Consider the following 22,067-nt stretch of genomic DNA (forward strand, 5'->3'; position numbering starts at 1 on the left):
CGAATAAAAACATAACATTTCACATACAAAAATTGTTCAAGCTTTCGCAGCTACAATAGAAACGATGACAAAAGTACCATTGTGACGATTAGTAAAACGAGTAAACACTTCTTAGTGCACAGTAGCATGTAGTTCATACCATAAAGTACATCTGTATAACAAAATCAAATTGCAATTAGAAGCATTTTTCTCTCTTCACTTCCTTTACGATTACAACTAGATACTGTAACTTTAACATTTTCATTTGGATGTACTATTTTTTTCCTCTCTCTTTGACATAACGTAAGCAAATCAGTGAGTATTAGACACCCTACTCGGCGAGTGAAATGTAACATTTTGAGCAATTTAAGAAGCCTTCCTTCCAAATTACACTTTCTTCGAATATCAGATGCAGCGCCCGCAGCGACGGAAACGCGCAAGACCAGCTTGCCACAAAACATCCGCGCTTTTACATGGCATGCTAGTAGTCCATATTAACGCCAATGATATATCCAGTTGCATAGCACGCTGCGATTCCTATTCCAACAAAGCGAAATGCCAAAATACTGTCGCTATTAAAAATCAATTCATGAAACTAAACGCATTCACACAATAAACATAAATCTAACGTTCCCAACGTTAAACACAAAATCATGGCGACATCAACTGCATATTATTATCACAAAAATTACATGATGTGTAAGCGCTGCAAAGATGCTTTTGTGCATCTGGGAGCTGTGGACACAACACTAACAGTGAAAGACGAATGGTACAGCACGAGGAAAAAAAAACACAGATCAGCAAAGAAGAAAACTTACGAAACTTTCTATATAAAAAGTGAAAAGTTTGCAATGACATACGTATAAGTTTCAAGTACTGATATACACAGAGTAAAAAATGAATATTCAAAACCATTGACCATTCACTTACAAGGAAAATAGACAATCTAATGTGCTGTGTATCGCTACTGCGGTATAAACAATACACACTAACATCTCACAACACACACACACACACACACACACACTCCTTCTCTCAACAAAGGTGCAAAGCAAAATGGGATAAGCATATCCAGTCGCAAAACTGTGAGGAGTACATAGACATAGTATAAACTTTTGTTAGTGCAAAAAGGAAAATGGGTGTTAATGTTCCCAGGGGAGTTGTATACATGATAATGTATTGCTAAACGTAAAATGTTTTTATATGCCAATGGCTTCATGAAAGTGGCACCCTTAGCAACAAGCTGAGCTTGTAGGGTACTAATAAAACTTTCAGAACGTGTTTCTGGTTTGTTGTCTTTGATAATGAGGCGGGAGGGTACAGAAGAAATTAATGCGAATATTTGCCAGCGCGGGGCAAACATCACTTAAAATGGAGATCGTCGAAACGACAGAGACACTAAAACCACTGGGTTATCTATAACGTTCACCGTGATAATTCACAGCGTTGAAGTACAGTGATGTTCATACGGAAGATCAGATACCTGTGGATCTTAATAGCACAGGTCTATTTACCAAAGTAAAAAATACCGCGTCCTGAATGGACAGCGCAGAGTAGCTGCATGTGATTTTGTTTTCTCTCACTCTCTCATTTTGATTGTTCTTTTCTTTTGGCGCAACTGACATGTGAAGTACTCATCTCACACAAGTACCTGGTGATATAAAAATACTTTCAGGTACATGCCCTATAAAATGATTGTATACTAGTAGATTGTAAACGGTTTAACAATCTTTAGTGTCTCGTACATGGTGAACAAAATGATTCACGAAAAACACATTAACGGTGCCTGGATTAGAGCATCTCAGTGATCCATCCATTTTCTGCTCTTTTATCGAGTCCACTGGCCTATGATAATACTTTTTCGCCAAACACCGAATCACAGCTGAAACGTAGTTCTTCGTCCGCTACTCGTACTGCCGGAGGGGGAAGCACTTCTGGAATTGTTCAGGGATGGAGGCATGGGAGGTTGTGGGGCAACGGGCGGAGGGGGTGGGGGAGGAGGAGGCGCACCGATCGGCGCGGAGTCGTTGACGCTATTAAACTGGTGACCGTTCATCTGGAGAGGTGGTGGCGGCGGGAAGGAGCCTGGGTCGGCAGGGGAGGACTGGGGTCTGGCGGTCGATGGCGGCGGAGGAGGCGGAAGAGGAGCAGCAGCCGCGGCCGAAGGTGGTTCCGAGGCCTTCTCCATGTCCACCCTGGCCGATATACTGTTGATCTGTCCGTTTGCTCTCCTCGGAATCTTCTCATAATCGCTCTTCCGCTTATTGCTGAAGGACGTCACGGGCACTTCTGCGTACAAATACTCCGGGTCGCTGGGGATCTCTATCAGGCGCGCGTCCCCGTTGCTGTTGGGTATGTGACCGTTAGTGGCGTGCCCGTTCGTCTGTAAGGTCCCGTCCCTGCCCAGCGTCCCGCTGTATTGCATTTCCCCGCTCATCCCGTCGTCCTCGAACGCCCGATTGAGGTAGGTGAGATTGTCCACGACGTCTTTTCCATTAGATTTCTTCGGGGTGTCTTCGGCTTGGCGACAGCAGCAGCAGAGCAGTACGATGAACATAAGCACGATGAACGCTCCAGCCACGCCGCAGCCGATATAAATGAGGATCCAGTGAGTCTGTGTTAGCTTGATGCCTTCATCAATACCTATACCAATACGGTGAGAAAACGAAAAATAGGACATGGAAAATGAGTGGTCTTCTTTTTTCCATAGCCATAACTGGAGTTCATCGCTGTGACTGACGAATACAGTACAAATAAAAATGCTGTTAAAGGAAAGGATCTTGGAATTCCTAATTATTAGCTAAGATTGACCCCAGGCCAGGAAGATCGAAATACACTATCCTCGATTCATAGACGAAAATTTTCAATTCTACTCAAATGAACAGAGACTCGGGGAAGGTAGTATGTCAAAGAGTAGGTAGGACCAAAAAAAAAAAAAAAATTAAATGCTGGGGCCAATCGTTCAAACATGTCATCAACGTCACCAAGGTTTTGATTAAAATTATATCATTATAAAAGTGATTCTTCGAAAGCAATGTTTTCACTTTTCGACAAGTGAGAGCATTCCACAAGCATCAAAGGAGTAAACCAGATGGAGACTTACAATCAGACATGGAGGTCGAGCCAGTGGAGTCCGTGTTGCCGCTAGGACATTCCGAGCACGATGTCTGCCTGGTTTGGTCCTGATAGGTTCCCCGGCGACAGTAGACACACACGTTATCACTGTCATCATAGTACGTTCCTCGAGGGCAGGACACTGTAAAGGGAAGAGTTGAAACATACCAAGATATATCATTTTCCTGATTCCATGTGTCATGAATCCTTAACACTGTTTGAGTTTTACCGGAGGTATACGTATTCACTGTACTCCGAAATCGTCAAAGACTCAGAATGGATTTGGGTTCAATTAGTTGTTTTAAAACATGACATGACTTCACCTCGAAAAAGAGATACACATGAAAGGATTTTGTCCAAGAAAGGGGCTAAGTGAACCAGAAAAGAAGCATTGTCAGGTGGACAATCAAGCAAGGGCTACTACCCTATTTATTATAGAGTGAAGTAACTCTTACAGTTACGTACTGCTTCCAAACTTGTGCGTTAATAAACCTTGCACCTGATTAAACTACATTTCAAGTATGATGCAGAAAACTTTCGTCAGTTGGGGAGATGGTAGAAGCCTGAATCTCCTATTGCACATTTCAGGTAATTTTTCAAACTTGCGAATCATGTCATTGAATAGAAAGGAGTATGATGTTTATCAACGCCTCTCAGAAAGCCCTGGTAGCAAAACTTCAGAGTCCGAACTTTATAGTAGTATTGCATATAATATCGCTTCTCGGACAATGATTGTAGTTCAAACAATTGGATAACGAAACTAAATTTCTTCTTTTTCAAATTATGTTCAGAGTCTTTCACTGCCTGAAGTTGAAGTTGCATTTGTTAGCGATGCATAGAGCTGGAAAAAAAGGAAACAAAGTTGAATTACATATAACCATCAGCTGCATCGGCATTGTAAAATCACGTAGCAACAAACTTACCACATCCAGAACCGGAAGTCACCTGACCGCTCCCACAAGACCACCGGAATTCGCTGTCCACCTGGGTATTTGCTGGGTTGTTGGTCACTACTTGGCCGTCGACGGTCAGCTGGAACTCACCGTTGTCTGCGACGTTCATAATCCCGCTCGCTATGGAATCGATGTCGCTCTCGACCTGGCCGACGTCCGACTGGCTCGTTGTCGACGAAGATATACCGATGTCGACGGTTAGAGCTGGTGAGTTTCGCCTCCTTCGAGACAAGATGGCGTCGACCATGACGCTCCTTCTACGCTGACTGCTGTTCTCAAAGCACTGGGAGCTCACGCTGTCACACGCCGTTGCTGTTCCGCTGGTACAGAGATTGTTTGCCGCGAGGGTGTCGGTCACATTGCTGCTGATAGTTGCTTGCAGTGATTGGTTCTCGCTGGGACACGTTGCCGTTGGCAGCGAAAATGAGATGGTGGCCGTCTTAGATAGACCTGTTCCAACTTCGGCACCTACGACATAATGCAAGTTTGCCAGAAAAGATTGCATTTACCACACTCACCATGGGCGTCACCAGGGGGGGGGGGGGGGGGGGGGGGGGTGCGTTGGGTGCGAACGCACCCCCCTTCAGACCCTTAAAAAAAAAAAAAAAAAAAAAAAAAAACCTTCAGTCTGCGAGCGACCTCAACGCCGGACACTAAATGATTATTATTTTTTTATCTATTTATTTATTTTTTTGAAATTTTACATCGAGGACAAAAACAAAGAAAAAGAAAAAATCGTGGGCAAAAGCAATTCGCACCCCTGGTTCTGGCAGCACTGATTTTATACATAATTATCTACTAGTGCAAGTGTATTCTATACAGTGTTGACTATATACATAGATTTTGGACATCCTTCCCATACTTGGTCACTTCGACGCCACCTCGCTGGTCACACCTCCCCCAGTCATGAACATAAACCGACACCCTTGACTACCAGTGGCGGATCCAGGGGGAGGGGCGCACCGGGCGTCCCCCCCCCCCCGCCCCCTCTTAATTTCCAAAGCGAAAAAGTATAGCTACAAACAGCAGTTTTTTGACTGTAAAATGTCAAAATTTTCAAGCTCGCTCGCTGGCATTTAGTCGTAATGCCATTCTCCTGAAGTTGCTGCCAGTAATTGCCGACAGTTCCACCCGGTGCGCCCCCCCCCCCCCCTTACTGCAAAAAATATAGCTACAACTGAACGGCGGTTTTGGGACTGTAAAATGTCACAATTTTCAAGCTCGCTCGCTCCGCTCTCTCGCATTTAAATTCTCCCAATATTGCTGCCAGTAATTGCCAGCAGTTGCGCCCGGTGCGCCCCCTCAATTTCGAAAGCAAAAACAGATATAGCATCAAACGGCAGTTTTGGGACTGTAAAATGTCAAAATTTTCAAGCTCGCTCGCATTTAATCTTTATGCAATTCCCCTGATGTTACTGCCAGTAATCGTCCAGTTCCGCCCGGTGCGCTCCCCCCTTAATTTCCAAAGCGAAAAAATACAGCTACACACGGCAGTTTTTCTACTGTAAAATGTCAAAATTTTCAAGCTCGCTCTCTTCGCTCGCTCGCATGGAATCGTTGTGCAATTCACCTGATGTTGCTGCCAGTGCCAGTAATTGCCAGCAGTTGCGCCCGGTGGCATGCGCTCCCCCCCCCCCCCCCTTAATTTCCAAAGCAAAAAAATGTGGCTAAGAACGGCAGTTTTTGGACTGTAAAATGTAAAATTTTCAAGCTCGCTCGCATTTAATCGTTATGCAATTCACCTCATGTTGCTGCCAGTAATTGCCAGCAGTTCCGCCCGGTGCGCCCCCTCCCTTAATTTCCAAAGCGAAAAATTATGGCTAAGAACGGCACTTTTTGGACTGTAAGATGTCAAAATTTTCAAGCTCGCTCTCTTCGCTCGCTCGCATTGAATCGTTATGCAATTCACCAGATGTTGCTGCCAGTCATTGCCAGCAGTTGCACCCGGTGGCATGCGCTCCCCCCTCAATTTCCAAAGCGAAAAAATATGGCTAAGAACGGCAGTTTTTGGACTGTAAAATGTAAAATTTTCAAGCTCGCTCGCATTATCTTAATCGTTATGCAATTCACCTGATGTTGCTGCCAGTAATTGCCAGCAGTTCCGCCCGGTGCGCCCCCTCCCTTAATTTCCAAAGCGAAAAATTATGGCTAAGAACGGCACTTTTTGGACTGTAAGATGTCAAAATTTTCAAGCTCGCTCTCTTCGCTCGCTCGCATTTAATCGTTATGCAATTCACCAGATGTTGCTGCCAGTCATTGCCAGCAGTTGCGCCCGGTGGCATGCGCTCCCCCTTAATTTCCAAAGCGAAAAAATATGGCTAAGAACGGCAGTTTTTGGAGTGTAAGATGTAAAATTTTCAAGCTCGCTCGCATTATTTTAATCGTTATGCAATTCACCTGATGTTGGTGACAGTAATTGCCAGCAGTTCCGCCCGGTGCGCCCCCTCCCTTAATTTCCAAAGCGAAAAAATATGGCTAAGAACGGCACTTTTTGGACTGTAAAATGCAAAATTTTCAAGCTCTCTCTCTTCTCTCGCTCACATTTAATCTTTATGCAATTCCCTTGATGTTACTGCCCTGAGTAATTGTCTGCAGTTGCGCCCGGTGCGCCCCCCCCCCCCTTAATTTCCAAAGCGAAAAAATATAGCTACAAACCGCAGTTTTTCTACTGTAAAATGTCAAAATTTTCAAGCTCGCTCTCTGCCCTCGCTCGCATTTAATCTTTATGCAATTCCCCTGATGGTACTGCCAGTAATTGTCTGCAGTTGCGCCCGGCGCACCCCCCCCCCCGCCCCCTTAATTTCCAAAGCGAAAAAATATAGCTACAAACGGCAGTTTTTCTACTGTAAAATGTCAACATTTTCAAGCTCGCTCTCTTCGCTCGCTCGCATTGAATCGTTACGCAATTCACCTGATGTTGCTGCCAGTAATTGCCAGCAGTTGCGCCCGGTGGCATGCGCTCCACCCCCCCCCCCTTGATTTCGAAAGCGAAAAAATATGGCTAAGAACGGCACTTTTTGGACTGCAAAATGAAAAATTTTCAAGCTCGCTCTTACCCCTCGCTCGCATTTAATCTTTATGCAATTCCCCTGATGTTACTGCCAGTAATTGTCTGCAGTTGCGCCCGGTGCTCCCCCCCCCCCTTAATTTCCAAATCGAAAAAATATAGCTACAAACGGCAGTTTTTCTACTGTAAAGTGTCAAAATTTTCAAGTTCGCTCTCTTCGCTCGCTCGCATTGAATCGTCATGCAATTCACCTGATGTTGCTGCCGGTCATTGCCACCAGTTGCACCCGGTGGCATGCGCTCCCCCTTAATTTCCAAAGCGAAAAAATATGGCTAAGAACGGCAGTTTTTGGACTGTAAAATGTAAAATTTTCAAGCTCGCTCGCAGTTAATTGTTATGCAATTTACCTGATGTTGCTGCCAGTAATTGCCAGTAGTTCCGCCCGGTGCGCCCCCCTCCCTTAATTTCCAAAGCGTAAAAATATGGCGAAGAACGGCAGTTTCTGGACTGTAAAATGTAAAATTTTCAAGCTCGCTCTCTTCGCTCGCTCGCATTTAATCGTTATGCAATTCACCTGATGTTGCTGCCAGTAATTGCCAGCAGTTCCGCCCGGTGCGCCCCCCTCCCTTGATTTCCAAAGCAAAAAAATGTGGCTAAGAACGGCAACTTTTGGACTGTAAGATGTAACATTTTCAAGCTCGCTCGCATTTAATCGTTATGCAATTCACTTGATGTTGCTGCCAGTAATTGCCAGCAGTTCCGCCCGGTGCGCCCCCTCCCTTTATTTCCAAAGCGAAAAAATATAACAACAAATGGCAGGGTTTTTTTATACTGTAAAATGTCAAAATATTCAAGCTCGCTCGCTCCGCTCGCTCGCATTTAATTGTTATGCCTTTCCCCTGATGTTGCTGCCAGTAATTGCCGGCAGCTGCGCCCGGTGCGCCCTCCCCCCTTTATTTCCAAAGCGAAAAAAATATAGCTCCAAATGGTAGTTTTTTTACTGTAAGAGATGAAATCTAGCTACGCCGGTGCCCTTTCCCCGCTTGGCTTCCCTCAACAACAGTAAAAGTCTAGGGATTGAGAACTTCCTATATTCCAAATGTCTGTCCAAAAAAAAAAAAAAAAAAAATCTCGTTACATTTGGGTCAAAACGCACCCCCCTTGAAAAAAAGCTGGTGACGCCCCTGCTCACGTTGGATCATACAACCACGTAATTAACACAGCCATGCGTTCTGGGCGATGATAAAATTGTGAACCCGAGTAAATTGTTAAAAAGCCCAGTGCCACTCATAACAAGTAAGAAATGGTCATAAAAGTTTCTCGATTTTCAGTTCCGGTCGAGTTTGGATAAAGACAATTTTGTACGTTAACAACGAGAAGTTGCGAACATCTTTTATAGTTCTTTGTTTTTGAAAATTCGTCTATTCTTCACAGCGAATGACAAATAATTCAGTAAATCATTTAATTCACATGCTTTTTTGAGTGCCAAAATTCCTCTAGCAGAATGTGAACGCAGTTCAGATTTTTTTTTTTTATACATAGTTTTATTTATCAAAAGTTGGGACGAGTCGAAAGTTAAGGCAGTATCAAAGCATACGCAAAACGACTTGACTATAGGGTATTTAAGGGAGCTCCGACTGTAAAACAAGATAGCATGATGACTGGCCTCGGATTTGTCATTAAACTACCGGGAAAATGAACAAAAATGCATCATTGTATAGCATCAGCCTTTGTACTCACTTGCACAAACGCCGGACGAGGGTTTCGGGTCCCAGAACGAACCGGCGCTGTCGGCCACGCAGGTGTAGACCAGCTCGCTGCCCAGGGCGTTGACGTAACCACTCTCGCACGACACACGACATTCTCTCGTCGACATCGCATTTATTCGACACGTTACCATGGCATTCTCCACAGTGGGAAGAGGATCGCAGTCATATTCTGAAAGAGAAAGTGATTGTCACATATTATATACATTGTATATGCATAAGGATATATTATTACTTGTGACCAAGATATGTTAAAGCTAATATTACTTTCCCCACCCGCATTTGATAGAATTAAGTAGGGTGCTCTTTCATTCAGCTAAATACATGAAAAACATGTTGAATTTTTTTAATATAATTTTTACACTGTTGCCCTACTGTGACATTCCGTATACGTATATAGTCTTCTTATCCAGGAATGACGCACATAACTTTACCATTACTTAATCTTACTATTGAACGGATTATCTGACTTTCCTAAAAACGTCACTGTATCCACATACATATTTATGGTAAATTCCCCTTTAAGAAAGAAAGTTGAATTGAAAAGTGCCCTACTATGTTTTCAGAGAGAAAAGAAAAATTGAACAGATTTGAAAATACGTTTTGTAACTTCATTAACCAGGGCCAACCGGTGAAGAGTTGACGTCACTTCAATGATAATGATGTAAGCAGTCACAGACACACATTCATACGTTTGATATGTTGACCGTCTGCATGCCACATTAATCTCCTGTAAATAGTTGTGTGTTTGAAATTTGTGCGTACTTGAATCACCGACACAGAAAGGGCCAATTACGATGATTACCTCGTTGATACACGGTGACACTGAAGACACACTCTTGGTAGTTTGCAGAGGAGTCGGTTGCCCGGGCGATGACTGATACGCTGGTCCCGTCCGCTGTAAACGTAGACCCACTGTTCCTTGAATAAGTGATTGTTGGATTGGGATCAGCGAAATCGGATGCTTCAGCTGCAGGCCACGTGACTTGCGCGCTGGTTCCGGACGTGATTTCGACTACATCCTGCGGGCAGGTGATTTCTGGTGACTGGCGATCTACAGGGAAAAACAAAAAACAAAACAAAACAGTGGAAGTCATCCTTGTTGCAGTGAAACTGAGAAAGTGTTCCGGGAATGTAGAGCAGCAGGCAAGGCAACAGTGTAAACCCCCAGTGAAATCAACTTTTCTGAAACAAATCTGTTCAGATATCGGTCAATATTCATTGCATGCTGCACCACGAGCAAAACAAGCTAAAACACAGTACGAAACGGACAGAAGCAATCATATTTTTCTACCTTTACAATGCTCTGTGACAAAATACAGCCTTACAAAACTCTTTTTCATCTGATGATGACACAATGACACCTGTTATATGTTTAATATGATTTGTATATTCGAGGAAAGAAAACAACATAGTTTGCTAAACTGTCTTGCATAACTGAGAGCAGTACGGTATGGTAAGATACTTTACCTTCCAGGCGGACGGTGAAAGTACAGTTCCGCACATTCAGCCCGTCGACAGCTTGGGCCACAACTGGTTGTCCCGCCGCGAACTCGGGGGAGAACTGCAATTCCGTGACCGCATTCAAATCGGGCCCGACCACGAAGGACACGGGAAGAGCTTCTCCGCCGATGCTCCTCGCTGTGATCATCTCGAGGTCGACCACGGCGATGTTGCTGTCGGGCTCCAGGACATAAGTGATGGTTTCTCCCTCGGGACAATTTTCCAATTCGGGTCTGTAATCTGCAAAAAGAAGCAATGAATAGTTTAGTATCACACCACTATGGCCATCCATCTGTGATCACAAAAAGATGCATCGGTCATACATGGTTTAGATAGTATTACCACGTCTTTTTTGACAAACGAAGTCTCTCTTTCAAAGTTACAAAAAGAAAAACAAGCTGCAGATTCCTTCTTAATAATAGATAAAAAACAAAAACGTTCGGCGTGATATTATAGCTTGCCAACATAAGAGTTAGCATGACTGTCAATACTGTTTTAACGAGTCCGGATAGAATTGGCAGTGACTGCTAGGGCATGAAACAATATGTCTCCTACTACCACAACTGATAGAAATTGTATTAAAAAACAATGATGACACTGCCAAGTATTCAAATTCATGAAATTTGTCAATCAGTTGCAATACTTCCAAATATTTGCAATTGACTTCGAAATGCCGTGGTTCTTAAAATACTTCTCCCAAATTCTCGATGAAGTTAATGTACTATTTAGCAATTAATAGTAGCATGTTTTAAATCTATACTTGTGGTCTCGAGTGAATTAATAGTTTTAATATACAAGTGTTGAACAGTTTTGTAAGGGATGCCATGAATAAGCATACATAACAGACTTCCACAAAGTAGCCGTAGAAAGGAAAGTAACATTTTGATTACACATAGCAAAGAATGATGTCTTACTGTGACTTGGCCAGTATCAAAGAACACAGCGCAGAGAAAATGACAGGCTAATTATGATGTACAAAATACACAATAATCTTACTCCTCTTTCAGCACAGGACTATATTATCAAACAGGCTACTCAGTTAACGAGAGCCTCGCAACCACACTCCTATCAGGTACTATACCATATTCGAGAACTGAATCGCATCGCCATTCGTTCTTCCCAAGAACTGTAAGGAACTGGAATTCCCTGTCGTCAGAAATTGTTTCAGCGCCATCTGTGGGATCATTTCGAAACCGTCTAACGGTTGATCACAGTGGCTAGTTATTTTCGTCAAATTTTCTATGTGCTTGTAAATATCTGTAAATAAATTGTATTATAATGTAAATAGCACCAGTCTGCAAGAATCTTCAGTCTATTGAAGGAGGCAGACTTAATCAAAAGAAGAAGAAGAACAACAACAACAACAAATCACGGAATGCTGGAGAATATGAAAAGCTATAGGTATACCTTGCTCACAGCTTGGACCGCCATATCCCGGTATGCACTGGCAGACACCATTAACACATGTTCCTCCATTTTGGCACTCCTTAGCAAGACACAAATCTATGAACAAAAGAGACATGAAAATTTAACTGTGATTCATTACTAAGCCTCAGGGTAACGGTCAAGCAGTTTTCTAGAATCCTAACACCAGAAAACGCCAATGAATGTTAATGCTACGTACGGAGAGCCCATGTAACAAATACTTTACTTGCTATGACAATGAACTACCTTTTTGGCCACTTTTTTTGTTTGTTTTCAAAGTAGCCATATAGAGTAAAAAAGAAATCTTACATTATTCGAAACGGATATCAATAATTTAAAGGGGTTCCAAAAGCCATGCCCGACCTTAAGGAAGTACAGTAGATGCATCTCCAGCCCCCCCCCCCCCCCCCCACACACACACACAAAGTCCATTCTGATTTACAGTAATTCACCCATTGAGGATGGACTGATTTTGCTACAACACTCATTTCCCATAGACACTTGCCCGAGTATATATACTCGGGACTCGTTCTCATCGGGTTAAATCAAACGACATAGGGAATCGCATGACAACTTTCCTGTCTCCCTGATAAATCACATAATCATCTGGAGTGACTTCAGAGCCATAAAAGTGTATTACCTGCTCTGGTGGAGGATGGAGCAGGGCCACTGGTGGTGGTAGGTGGACGGGTGGTGGGCGGGGTCGGAGTGGTAGGCGGGGCTGGGGTTGTAGGGGGAGGGGTAACCTCACAAGAGGAACCCGAGTAGCCGTCCGCACAGTCGCAGAAGTGCCCTAGTTGGTCACCTCGCCTGTAGCAAGAGGCCCCATTAAGACACGGATTTGGATCGCAAGGGTCTATTCCTGCAGGGGTATAGGAAATCATTCACATGTGATTTATTTCTACCATAGTTTCTTATAAAATGATGGCTATGATAGTAGAAATATGACATCAGCAAAAGTAATGAAATTTCAATCCTGGCAATGAAAATGACAGTAGGAATGAAAAGAATAGTAATTTCATATAACACTGACAACATTATACCTGCATACTTATAAGAAGACGAGTTTTCATCCAATGAGAGTCATCACGAGTGGTCAATATAAATCTAAACAGATGTACATTGATATCATTACCATAAATAATCTTGGCACAAGTCTTAGAATGAAAAAAACATAAATAATCTGCTCAGAACCCTGTGTCTATATTCGTCTTTCGAACAAACAGTGCAATAGTCAGATACAGCTGCATGTAATTTTGCATGCACTGTAAATCCAGACACAGTCGACGCAGTTGTCTATACACTTGGCGGGTCATGAACAAAGAAACAATGTCAAAACAGCTCAACAAAAAGCTCGTAGCTTCCCAGCAAAATGGGTTTATGTACACGCTTGATCGGGTCACAATATTGGCCTTCGTCAACGTGCGTCGAACCAATACATTTACAAGCACGATACTTCCACTGGCTTGACGTAGGTTGGGTGCGCCGCGCTGTATAGTGATATTATTAATAAAACTATGGCTTTTTTTTCATGAATGCAGGGGAGAGTGCATCGACCCATTGCTCGGCTTTTATTTGTTCGCGACATAATATAGCGGTCGTAAATTTCGCTGCAGATACAGTATTCTACAAAACAAGATAAATTGATGACATAGGGCAAAAGCAACATGGGTCTGAAACGAATGATGGCTAATGTGCGTAGCTCGCCCCATTAGGCTACCTATATCATTCAGCCCATATTCTAATTTTGTACCAAGGCATCGGATGTATACTAAGCCAAGCTAAGCATGCTAAGAAATCTTCAAGCTGTCTGACTGTTGAAAGCTTGATCCGAGGTCAGACTTTAAAACTACATCTTGGTTTCTTTATTTCATCTCTGTCTCTTTTCTTTTTCGACAGTTTTTCCTTTCGTTCGTTTTATTCCATGTGAGCGAAAGTGCATTAAAATAATACACGATTGGGGTGAACTTAAACTAAATCAATGTTTAAATAAGATATGAGTAACAGTGATGCAAGAGTGGAGAGGTGTGTGGCGCTTTTGACCGGCTGTCTAGCTCTTGAGGTTATTAGCAGTGTGAGATAATTTCCTCTACCAACAGTCATCTCGTAATCATTGCATATAGCGCTCATGACTATCGGTACAGCAGTTTATCGAAAATCCAACGTCGTTGTTCCCCAGTACCTTCAAATAGGTGCTGACTTAACTTGCTTATATTGAGTATATTTCAGCACTTAGAATTCAGTATGCATGTGTCTTGGTGATAGTTTAGGATAGATCTGTACAAACATCTCGATTGTCAAGACTCGTCTTTGTTATCCTACATTATGCATAAAACTTGAATATGTCGTCACATTGTGCTATTGATCATTGAGACGCAGTTACAACAGAGGTCCAACTTTCGAGCGACAAACGAGCATAGTTACGAAAGCCCCTTCAAAAACTTTTATCCGTTTTCGTTTTTGATTTTCTCAGCTTGTTGATTGGCTTGGGGGTTTCTGTTTTGTTTTATTTGTTTGTTGTTGTTTTGCGACCGCGAAACAATAACTGATATGCACTTACCTGTCTCGCACTGTGCACCCGTGTGCATGGCATCACAGGTGCAGCTGAACTGCGTCCCAAAAGCTCCGGTATTCTCACACTGTCCACCATTCAAACATGGGGAGGAGGAGCATCCCACTGAAGTGAAAGCGATCCGAGTCACAGTTTTAGAAATAATCAAATGTTCAGGAGACTATGTAACGAGCCTTACTAAAATAAACAGACAAAAATTTGATAGCTTATCTATATAGCGAGAGAATCACAGTACGCGTAATATCCAATCCTGCTTTGTGAGAAAAGGTATGTGTTTGTCTCACCATAATTACGGGTGATTGTGATACCTTTTGTTTACGTTTTAAAAGAATATGTCACGGGCATGTGATAGAGAATATCAAAAATATTACGATGTTCCAAGAAGTACATGAAGATGGAGGAATATGTGAAATAAACATCTCGTCACGTAAAACATCTTCAGAAACTCACGGGTGTGCTGGCATTCTGGCCCGCTATGAGCAGCACCACAGGTACACAAATAGTTGTAGTCTACGGTGACTGTACACTGGCCACTGTTTTGACATGGAGATGGGTTGCATGGATCTGCAAACACGAAAACACGAAACACGAAAACATAAAAAGGATAGAATACATTTATGTTTTGAAGTGCCATAAAAGGTTTATAACTTCCAATTCTTTCTTTTTGTCACGAACTACAATCATTATAATGTTAAGAGGTAGAGAATGTATCGCTTCCTATTGGCAATATTGTTTCTACCGATGCGATGCAGATGATAATAATCTTCTCTTACACCAGCTGCAGGTATACATCACTGTGTCAGATTCAAACATCATATCAAAATAATGTGATGCGTTCACCCACTGGATGCGATAAACTCTGGCAAAATTAGCAAATGGGAAATCAGCTTGCCATTTCTTTTTTAATCATCTGAATTAATTGCTTTGTCAGACTGGTGTTTAGGCCTTCTTTGCTGATGCTTCTGGTGGACTTCTGTCGATTTTGTTTTTACTTTGTTTCTCTTTTTCTTTAGATATGTCTATAAACTACAATATGCATAAACTGAAATGATTGTAATGGCGTATTTACCAGGAATAATTTTGCAGTATCTCAATAGCAGTACTGTTGATGGGTGTAAAATCATGGCGTGCTTCATTATGTATACATGAGAAATAATACCAATATATGAATAGAAGTTTGTAAATTGCATATAAATGTAGCTTGTAAACACACACAAACACACATTATATTCTTATACACAAATAATACAAACAAATGTATAGATAGGGGCCTAACTAAGGTATAGACAAAGATATACCAGGTAGATTAATTATATGCTTTATATATCACAAATATCACTGCACTCACTTTGATATTGGCACTGCTGACCAAGAAACTCGTCGGTGCACACACAAGTGTAGGTGCCACCACTCGACACACACTGGCCACCATTTTCACACGGTGATGATGTGCAGGGATCTATATAGAGAGATATTACCACGCAAGATGTTCATTAGGTGTGAAGAGATGTCTCGGCGCCTTCCATCATAATTATGATTATCATGATGGTGCTCACTTTTCGAACCCAATCATGTTAATGATGACTACGCTAGAATGACTGACATTGGGATATTCTATTTCATTTCTGTCCCCATCTCCTTCCGATTCTATTACGACAGACTTAGAATACGTTTGGCAAGTAATAATGATACAAGACTATATTACAGACAACTATTATTGGTAGGAGATCAAAAACATTAGGTGATATTTGGAAATCAGTGACCATTGTCCTCTGTACCCGTGAAAGTGAGAAAAACCCAAATGTCTCATATTAAAAAAAAATCAAAAACATCTCACCAACTTCCTGTGATATTGGGAAACTATATATGTCATGCAACCAAGTGAAAACTTCTACCAAATAGGTGCTCTTTCACAGGACACACAACCACAAGAAATGGTGAAAAAATCGATGTGTAAGTTGGTTAAAATGACAGTGCAATTCGCCTTACAAACAAAAAGTTACATAAATAAGTGAAATTAAAAGGTGCTGGTTAATCAATATATCGCATGTTTTAGAACTGAGAGACGGCGAATCTCGTCTGATTTGTAAACTGAGACAGCAACTTCCATTATATTTGAAGAAGAAAGTAACAAGAGTACCAATAGGTAACACAACGCACGACGTACAAAGAGACTAAAAAAAGTACAGAAAATCTGCACATTTTCAGTTATGCACTCTTTATGCTATACACAGTCTTGTTTTAGTTCGCCAGTTACAGTGACTGTGATAATTATGGTGGTCGATATTTAATCCGTATGAGGATATCTTCAGTCCTGTGAGGGACAACAATGCTAATGGTGAGAATTACCAACTAGGGAAGGAGAATAATTATTCTGCGTGATGTAGCACAAATGCTCCAAGGTATATAGCTCAGAAACATTATAATAGCCAGTATTCTATGGCAATGTTGTCGTCCTATGCGCTGGCAACAGCACCGTGTACTGTGGCTTTCTTGCACTTCCTAATCCAAATCAACGAAGGCCGGTCCGCGGGAAAAGGTGTACATCACTTTAACGCATCGGAAAATATTGCCCCCCCCCCCCAAAAAAAAAAAAAAAAGAACACGGAGAGGAAAAGTAGACACACAAAACAATGTAGTAATATTACCTGGTGGAACTTCACAGTTAGTTCCGGTATAACCACCACTGCAGATACATTGGACATTTCCGACCGAATTTAAGAAGCAAATTCCCCCGTTGTGACATGGGTTCGGTGTTACGTGACATGGGTGAACTATGTAGAGTCAAGGAGGGGTTAAAGGTTAGATACAGAGAGAGAAAGAGGGTAAGAGACGTGGTGGTGAGTGGTGAAAAAAAAAAGAGCAAAGAAAGATTAAGGTTTTGTAACGTTAATCGTTAGCAAAGATATAATATCGAACGTCTTTTGAATTTAACATCATTTGTCGTCTCCAAGAACTCGAAGCATAATTGAAGTGTGTTGCTTTTAAGCGAAGTTAAATAAAAGTAATTCTCGACCGGGTAATAGAAAACTTTGCGATAGCAGAAGGATTTTAGGCGGCTATTTCCCAGCTTTCCCTTTTTAAACTCACACTATAATATGCTCAGAATTTTTTCAAGAAGAAAGCCACTAGATAGCTAAAGCTAAAGCTACGCACAGATAATTTGAAAATTGCCCCCTTTATACGCAAAGGATAGTGTAATGGTTAAAATAGCGACGTTCGATAAAAGCAAAATGAAAAGATAAAAACTAAAACTTAACATAGACAATTTGAAAATTGCCCCCCTCTATACGCAAAGGATAAAAGTGTAAAGGTTAAGATAGCAATGTTTATTATGCTCGATTAAAGAAATACACAGTCGGTAATGATCATAATATCAACAAACACATCCACCATCACCTATGTGTATACTGATATATTAAAATGAAAGCGAATAGTATCATTAATTAACACTACTTGTCTGTATGCAATTAGTTCACCAGCAATGCACCTGCCTTGTAACAATTTGTGCGTCTGTATACAACTGCATACTTGTAAATGAATATCGTCATGAAGCTCTTTTCCAATCAATTATCATCTATTCGGTCAAAAGACAATCTTGATTACTTCCTATTAATAGTGGATATTATTTTTTGTCTTGATAGCACTTAGTAAGTATGAGTCAAGTCTAAATATGCGCTTTCTTTGTCTCATGCATATAGCCTGATGTATCCAAGAGAAAAGTTGTGGATAAAAAGTACATCGATCGTGACTAAAAGATGTCTGGGGAAAAATGGAAAATAAGCTCGATTCATATTCCCTCTTATTGAACTGTTTACCCCGTGAAACTGCTAGTCATCATACCTATGCTCTCGGCAGCATCTGCAATCATTTTTCTTTCCTATAGAATCTATCACGTTGTTGCTCACTAGTGAAACGGATAATAATTTATGTTTATATCATTCGGACACGACATGGCTATATAGGATCTTGTGATAGTCCTTCTTGTTTGTTTTGTTCTGTTGTTTTGCTTGTTTATAATTATGTATATTTGTCTGTTCTTTGCCGTTAATACAACTTACCTGGAGACTCCGTAACCGTGGTTTCGACAGTCACATCGATGATAGTGGTGGGTACCGGGCAAGCTTGATTGATTTCATATGAACCGTCCAGACACTGGCAGACGTACGACCCGGGACTCTGACCGGACCGCAAGCACTGGAGACCATTGGGCCCGCATGTGCCTTCCGCACACACGTCGACTTCTGCTCATGCGCAACGGACGAGAGGAAAAAATGCAAACTAGGACTAAAACTTAGCTGAATAAGCTTGAATAAGCTATCATAAGCAAGGAATGTGATTGTAATCGTGTAATAGACCTATTCGGTTTGGGCGTTATTTTTCATGTTTACGTCTATTGCAGCCATGAGTGGGGGAGGGCATGATTTATTATGCACTAACATCGCAATGCACCTGACTCATTGCACAACCCATTGATTCATCTGTTGTTATCGTTGTTTATTAAGAAAACATAAATGGGGCAATAAATGGGGACTCATCTGTTCTTCTTCTGGAATCCTCGGATCGAGCTATGGCCAACATAGTCATAGTATGTTAGCCATTAGTGTTTTAAACCCGAACAATAGGATCTATAGACAAGGAGTGATCTGGGACAGTGCATAATTATATTGAAAACTATTTCACTTTCGTTGTCTTAGCAACTATATTGCAATGTATCGATACTGTTAGTTTTTTTTGTGCTATTATTGTTGTTTTCTCTGTACAATTGTATGCATTGATTTTGTCACTTAAGAAAGTGAGATTTATGTTTGTGTTATATATTGTGGAAAAAACGAATAAATATGAACTTGAACTTGAACGCAGATGCAAGACAGCATGACAACATGACAGCAAGCTTTACAGGAATGCATGACTATGGCCGGTCAATGCAGCGGTGGCAATCATTGAACTACATAGCAGAGAAACATACCAAATCATCAGCTCGGCTGCGGCTCTGTACGGGTCGCTAAATACTAGTACAGGTTAAATTCTACCGAGGAAACTAAACTGGTGGCAGCTGGCCACGTTAGACAGGCGGCCGATATGCACAGGGTCTTTAAAATGGCCCTCTCTAAGGGGGATTTTTCATTCAGTGACTGCATACTGCATGTAGCTCCTATAGACAGGTGGCCGCTAAGGCAGGGTTGATTGAATTCATATCTACGTTTACTGTTTTCCAAGGTACAGGCGGAGCAACCAAGAAAACCGAATTACTCACCGTCGCACACAGTTCCCGCAAAGCCACTGGCGCAGATGCAGTGGAACCCTCCCGATACCCGATTGCACGTTCCACCATTGTTGCAGGGCGACGGGTTACACGGATCTAATTGCATCACATTTGAAAATAAAACACAAGAAAATGCTCTTACTCTTTGCCGTTCGTTATAAATAAAGGGACATACCATTATAAAGGAATTGGTTTAATCACATCTCGCACGCCATACATACGAAATGACAAGCCATTGCAGATACAATCGATTAACCCTCTCTCTCTCTTATACAAAAAACAACAACAAACGAACATACAAGCAAACACACAATCAAACATACAAAATACTCAGAGTGAAGGCGTAGAATATCTCTATATCTCTATCCCCCCCCCCCCCCCACCAATACACACGATATACATAACAGAAACACACACATGAACCATATCTTTGAAAAAAAAAAGTGCGGAAAAAAAGATAGATACTAGGTGTTGAAAATGGCCTCTCAACTGGCAGCCGATATATCACTCGGTTATATATACTTTTCGGGCGTACCGTATATCATCGTATTGCAGAAGTAACAAGAAAATTCAAAACATTAGCCGTGTGTGAATTCTGCTAAAGATAGCAATGGGGGCGTGAGGAAGAAGAAGATGAAAACACGAAGCTTCTATATTTTCACATTCTTCGTAAGTAAATATCGGAAGGACCGTTCTCTCGGGGGTGTGCCAGATCTAAAAAAAAAACACATTGAATCTCTTTGGTCAGACCCAAGGAGACATCATGCGACCTTTGACCTCATATTTGCTTGTTCATGTCTCCGTGCAGATTTCAGTGCTATTCTTTGGGTATACGATTTTCTCTTTATCAACATTACGCATCGGCTAAAGGATGCAACAAAGAATGGCCCACTTTGTAAACATGCCATCCTCAGCCACTCCTTAACTGTCTTTGTTTGGAAATAGGTGGGACTTTCATTGCTTTTTTTTCGGGGGGGGGGGGTGATTGGTTCATCCAAGGTTCATCAGATATGGTGTAAGAACATACTGCGGGTGGGGGTAGATGGGTACAAACAAGTAGCACAGTGCTCTCTATGAAACACAACTGTTGAAAGTCTAAATGCGTTAGGTGGTGAGCATCAGCTCTCACAGTTCCTCAAGTTGCCTAGATGTCTACTAAATGTGTGGCGGAAGGATTATGAAACCGCTCTCTATAGCTGTTTCTCTGTGAATTATAGAGCTCCTTTCACTTCCCAGTGACTGTCGGAACGAGTTGACTGTTGGCGTCCTGGTGTTCTCACAGAATCTCGACCAATACTGTTTAGGTTATGCAACGTCATAAAACGTCAATAAAGGCATACCGAGTGCGTTTTGTTTGGGCGTAGAATCTTATTTTTCTTTCTTTCCATTGAAATCGAAATCAAAGTTTGGTATTTGGTTGCTTTTATTTGGGTGTGTGATAGAATCGTTTTCTTCTTTCTACCGACATGGACGGACAATCATTCCCCTAGTCATCTGCGCTCAGCAGTGTGTAAAGAAAAATCACTGCAGCGTGAGTTCCGCATTCCTTAAAGACAGCAATGGGAATCAGACCAGCTATAATCGGATTGCGAAGAAGACACGTCCAAATGATGAGTCGAGTTTAAACATGGGCATGCAACTAAAGGAGAGTTATTTCATGATAGAGGTCATCTATATATCCTATACTCTTTTTCTTTCTTTTGACACTCACTGTCGATGATAATTGCAGACGCAAATGTAGATTAAACAACAATGGACATCTTTCACTCACGTCGATCAATCTCTACAAAAAGGGAGAGGAGTGACCCATCGTTTCGATTGGTGTGTGAGAATGCACGAAATGCATTTATGTTTCTCGAGTTCATTCACCTGTTTTACATGTATCTCGGATATTTCGATAAAACTGAAATGAACTTACCGAATTTACTAACGCTACTAATAATAAAACTTTGTGAACAAGAGGTCAAATGCGGCCGGAACCCTAACAAATCAAAGAACCATTGTCTACTATATGGACATACGATTCCCCTTGGTGTTCAAAAACAAACATCTACGCGGAGTTGCATCGAAACACACCCAGTTTTTTTTTTCAACAAAAGAACCGTCCATTAACCAACAACCAAACAACACAAGCTTCTAGCAAACCCATTTAAGGACACGTAGAATATTTGCAAATCCTAGATTTCTCTCAATGGCGACGAAAGTAAACTTCACTGCAAACTTGCGGGGTCAGTGTTTCGACATGGCTCGCTCATCTACTTCTGCGCTGATGAGGAAATCAAAATGCACAGCTCCTCTCAAAGCGAGAATGAAAAAAGAAAGAATCAGTGTTACTAGAAGAGCTGACAATATACTTGAGTTCTTTGTGCCATACAATCCTCAATATTCATCAATAGTTCCCCATTAGTTCTTATCTTCCATGATCTCCTATATGTTCGATTAATCTCTCACATTACTACACACACTGAAAGTCAATCCTTGT

General features: G+C 41.7%; 1 protein-coding gene across 1 annotated transcript in view; it reads right to left on the reverse strand.

The window, feature by feature from the left end:
• Positions 1-1,855: 1,855 nt before the first annotated feature.
• Positions 1,856-22,067, reverse strand: part of LOC139712791 (uncharacterized) — a 28,206-nt gene continuing 7,994 nt past the window's right edge. Inside the window, exons 4-17 of the mRNA XM_071624583.1 lie at positions 19,577-19,681; positions 18,381-18,563; positions 16,968-17,093; positions 15,668-15,778; positions 14,770-14,883; positions 14,308-14,424; positions 12,388-12,609; positions 11,730-11,825; positions 10,290-10,562; positions 9,625-9,873; positions 8,794-8,991; positions 4,017-4,514; positions 3,068-3,235; positions 1,856-2,610 (exon numbers count right to left, since the gene is read on the reverse strand). Of these exons, the coding sequence (XP_071480684.1) occupies positions 1,856-2,610; positions 3,068-3,235; positions 4,017-4,514; positions 8,794-8,991; positions 9,625-9,873; positions 10,290-10,562; positions 11,730-11,825; positions 12,388-12,609; positions 14,308-14,424; positions 14,770-14,883; positions 15,668-15,778; positions 16,968-17,093; positions 18,381-18,563; positions 19,577-19,681 (3,215 nt within the window). The remainder of the gene's footprint in view (positions 2,611-3,067; positions 3,236-4,016; positions 4,515-8,793; positions 8,992-9,624; positions 9,874-10,289; positions 10,563-11,729; positions 11,826-12,387; positions 12,610-14,307; positions 14,425-14,769; positions 14,884-15,667; positions 15,779-16,967; positions 17,094-18,380; positions 18,564-19,576; positions 19,682-22,067) is intronic.

The sequence above is a fragment of the Diadema antillarum genome, unplaced genomic scaffold (assembly GCF_040938485.1).
Source record: "Diadema antillarum isolate AM-2024a unplaced genomic scaffold, OU_Dant_1.0 seq00001857_RagTag, whole genome shotgun sequence".
In the NCBI taxonomy this organism is placed as follows: Eukaryota; Metazoa; Echinodermata; class Echinoidea; order Diadematoida; family Diadematidae; genus Diadema; species Diadema antillarum.